The sequence below is a fragment of the Atta colombica genome, unplaced genomic scaffold (genome assembly GCF_001594045.1).
Source record: "Atta colombica isolate Treedump-2 unplaced genomic scaffold, Acol1.0 scaffold105, whole genome shotgun sequence".
Taxonomy (NCBI): domain Eukaryota; kingdom Metazoa; phylum Arthropoda; class Insecta; order Hymenoptera; family Formicidae; genus Atta; species Atta colombica.
In genome coordinates, this window is record NW_017259190.1 from 3,470,193 (window position 1) to 3,474,141 (window position 3,949).

At 35.4% G+C, this 3,949-nt stretch overlaps 2 protein-coding genes across 2 annotated transcripts in view; one reads left to right on the plus strand and one right to left on the minus strand.

Moving 5' to 3' along the window:
• LOC108688855 (glutamate [NMDA] receptor subunit 1) overlaps window positions 1–1,153 on the minus strand; it is a 7,196-nt gene extending 6,043 nt beyond the window's left edge. Inside the window, exons 1-2 of the mRNA XM_018195364.1 lie at window positions 1,041–1,153; window positions 1–174 (exon numbers count right to left, since the gene is read on the minus strand). Coding sequence (XP_018050853.1) covers window positions 1–30 — 30 coding nt within the window. The 5' untranslated portion in view covers window positions 31–174; window positions 1,041–1,153. The remainder of the gene's footprint in view (window positions 175–1,040) is intronic.
• Window positions 1,154–2,826: 1,673 nt separating this feature from the next.
• The window catches only part of LOC108688865 (monocarboxylate transporter 12), a 5,542-nt gene continuing 4,419 nt past the window's right edge, over window positions 2,827–3,949 (plus strand). The window contains exon 1 of the mRNA XM_018195377.1: window positions 2,827–3,669. Within this exon, the coding sequence (XP_018050866.1) occupies window positions 3,266–3,669 (404 nt within the window). The 5' untranslated portion in view covers window positions 2,827–3,265. The remainder of the gene's footprint in view (window positions 3,670–3,949) is intronic.

Genomic DNA, 3,949 nt, shown 5'->3' on the forward strand with positions numbered 1-3,949 from the left:
TTTTTTCAAAGTGCTCTTTACTGTCAACATTGGAGAGAACACCGCCTATCTTGAAGAATCTTGGATTGTTATGGTTTGCCCTGACGAGGATGAGTCCTAACCATGAAGCATTGTGCAAGATAATGAAGATGAGTGACAGCACAGTCTTCATACGTTTCGCCATCGTGTAGCTATCTATTCTTAAATAAATCTTTACGTTAAATCAATAAATTATCAATTTTTGACAATTGATATTGAGATTTCAGTCACGAACTAAATAAAGTGAAATAATTTATATATACATATTTTTTAACTTAATATCTAAATATCCTTAATGTGTTAAAATTTGTATTAAATTTTTTTTTAAATTAAGATTATTGTTATAATAAACAATACATAATGCAATCAATAATTAAACGAAATGTAATTAATTAAAGTGTATGAATAGTTTTATTTTTTTTTATATATATTTTTAATTTAATAAAAAAAAAATATTAAAAAATTAATATTAAGTGTTTAATATTTTAATACATACCTAAATTATATAAAATATTTAAGAATTTTTATTCTTTCACTATCGTAAATTGTAATATTATTTATTATAATTTTATAATCTTAGATATTTTCAATAACAGATGTCAGATTCCGCTATATGAAAAGTAAGCTTATACAGAAAGATTATTTTTGCAAAAGTATAATATTGTTTTCGTTGGACCTTATTATTGCTAAACATTAAAAGAGTAACTGGGTCATTGAATTTGTATCCTTTCCTATAGTAAACAGCCTCCGCCCATTTTCATGATGAAAGTTCTTCGCAATGTCAAACAAAACATTGTTTTCTCTACGAGTTTTATTCGTCTTCAATACATACTTATATGTTTGTTATAAGATTGTTATTAGTATTTTATAATTAATATAATTTAATTTATATGTTTATTTGGAGCATTATACAAACATATATTTAAAAATAATAATAATTGCTGTTGTTATCGAAAGTCTTATTGGGTTTTAATCGTGTGTGATTCACACATTTTAAAAGGAAATTCAAGCAGCTTACTCACGTATGATTTCTGATGCTTTATTATATGCACCTTATCTTAGATATCTTGTCCGATTCTCTGGAGCGAGACGGATCTCCAAGGATCCACTCGGAACCTACTACTATTTATTACATGTCAAAATCAGTCCACGCCCGAGGGAAGCGCACTTTGGAACAGCCCAAGCGCTAATGCTGAACCTCGAGATAGAGCGCGAGCGCAAGGGATGTAGAGAGTTGGGAGATTTGTCATTGATCCAGTCGGATGCTGCGCGTAGAAGTTACCTCCCTCCATGAGGTTCGATCAAGAAATCGCCAAATTCAAATAATGCTAATCAAAACAGTCGCTACGCCTATCTGTTTCTATATTTAATATCAGTACGGTTGCTTTCATTGTTATTATTTTCTTAAAAGTTACTTACTTAATGTATAAAGTTTATCTATAAACAATTTTGATATTATATTAGTGGGAGATTAAATTAATGAGAACAAATAGATCTTTTTTCGACAAAGTTATTAAACAATACTGAATGATATTAGATTAAATAATAGTATACAATTAATGATATGCCATAATCGTTATTTAAAATCTTATTTACTTGATTTTAAAGATTCTTAATATTGCTTATTTACTTGTATAATTAAATTATATTTGGATGCAGCATTTCGCGAAATGATTATCTCTGCGCAAATTTCTTCCACAATTGCCAGATAATTACGACAATCGAGGGCGAACAATGCACGCAAGATGACGTAATGACAAGAGAAGGCCGACATCTAAGAGATAATCAGCTTAAACCGCAATGCAAAGCGCTTTCTAATGAGATTTTGGACGCAACATTTTGTGAGCGATTAGTAACTTACTTTAAGTCGAAGAAATTTCCAGGCTTGCGTTGAAATAGTAAATGATATGTTTGACGTAATATGTAAATTTTATCAATTGCAGTTGAGTTGACAACCGCGATTTTCGACTTTACAAAGTACTTATATCTCTATATGAATAAATATGAAATCTATTTATTATATTTCTATAAAAAGTAAGTTGTTTATTCGACTACATCACGTTGTGTTTTACTTTTGCTAATTAAAACATAAGTATTTTTTTCCAAACAATGATCGGATTATTTATTTTATTTAATACAAGATCTAAAGAATATACTAACTATACCTTTTTTTATTATAAAATTTTGAATTTCTGGAAATATATATAAATATATGTATTCTAGACGTGTGAAATATGAATGTAAAATCAATTTCAATAATCTAAGCAATTTCAATTTTCTCAAATTTCATTCAGACATCAAAATGTAAAAACTAAATAAAACGAAAATTTGGAGCATGACAATTAGATTTTTTTCCCTTATTAGAAAATTTCTCATTTTTTTTACAATGTATATCGAGCATAGTCTAAATTATTTTATTTCAATATATTGAAATAAATTTTATTTTTCCAGAACAATTAAATTTTATTCAACATTTCGACTGTCAACGTTTTTTATACAAAGTACTTCAAATGTGTAGCTACTCGTCAATCTCTCTTTCATCAAAAAACTTCGTATAGTTCCATATTCATGTAACCCAGTTTCGCCCGTTCAAAAATGATGACTTGTCTGGCGATGATCACAATCGTGGTTTTTCCCCTGTCAGTTTGTTTGCACGTGGGTCGTGGGTGATTTCCGTGAAGATGCCTTTGCGCGTCAGCGTCACCGACGTATCGATCCCACTGTAAATTTCCAGTTAGTTGCAACCCTCCACCAGTCTGCGTGCGCACCCCACTCGTGTTCACTGAAAGAGTCTCAGTAAGTCTCAGTCTACATTACAAAGTCGGGAGAAGTGCTTTGGCAGCTAGACAAGAAAACGCTGATCATCGATCGTTGACATTTCTATACCTCGAGTTCAAGTAGTTTGTCTTCGAAAATTAAATCAAGAGACACCGAAGCCCTCCTCACCGAGGAGCTTTCGGTATAATCAAAAGGAAGGAAAGACACAAGGGTTGTATGATCATAACAGCGTCCCTCTACAGGTAGATATCGTGTCCAAATAGAGACAGAGAGTTATCCGTTCTCCAGTCATTGGAGAAGCAGGCGAGGGCGAACACCAGGCGGTGACAAAGCGCGAAGTAAGAGCTCGAGGAGCTGCTGGACGAAAGACCAGAGAGACCGATCGACTAAATCACGGGCGACCAACCAAGCAATATAATCCAATGTATTACGGTCCCCCCGGTTCCGCCGAGGAAGCCGCCGAGGAAACATGTCGCTACCACGGGAATGGAGCTTTCAGGACGCATGTCGGGCGTCGAGCCTGTTGGCCGACGTCGACGTCAGCGTCCCTACGACAGCGTCCCAGGAGATGGCCGTCACCGGCAACAATCTCATCGACGAGAATATGAATGATCAGCCGGCGACTCAGCTGGGCTCACTGTTCTCCATCCATTCGGCGCCGGTGTACGATCTGAGTGGCGTCGCCAGCGGGGTGCCGTCACCGAAGCGGCCGGCATCCTTGGCGGTGCAGGCGACAGCGACGTCGACGCCAATCGTACCGCCGCATCTGCAGAGCCCTGAAGGCACTGTCGTCGAAGACGAGGACAACGACAACCTGCTGACGATATCCAGCCTCACTGCCCGGCCGCTCATCGCCAAATCTAGGGAGCTCAGGTCGGTGTTGGAGTGAATATTGTCGGGGGTGTGTTATCCAGGTATCGGCTGGTATCGGCAAACGAACGCCGATTATGTACATGCTTGCTTATGCGATAAATTTATATGCGTTTGATCCTTTTTTTTGTTCAGCGCCCTGTTTATCGCAGTATTGAGCTGTTGCATGCGAAACGTGTCGTTTCCATTAACGATTTTCTCATGATTTTTTAGGAAATAAAAACATAATAAATCTTATTGATATATAAAAAATGTAATAAATGTAATAAATCTTATAAATATA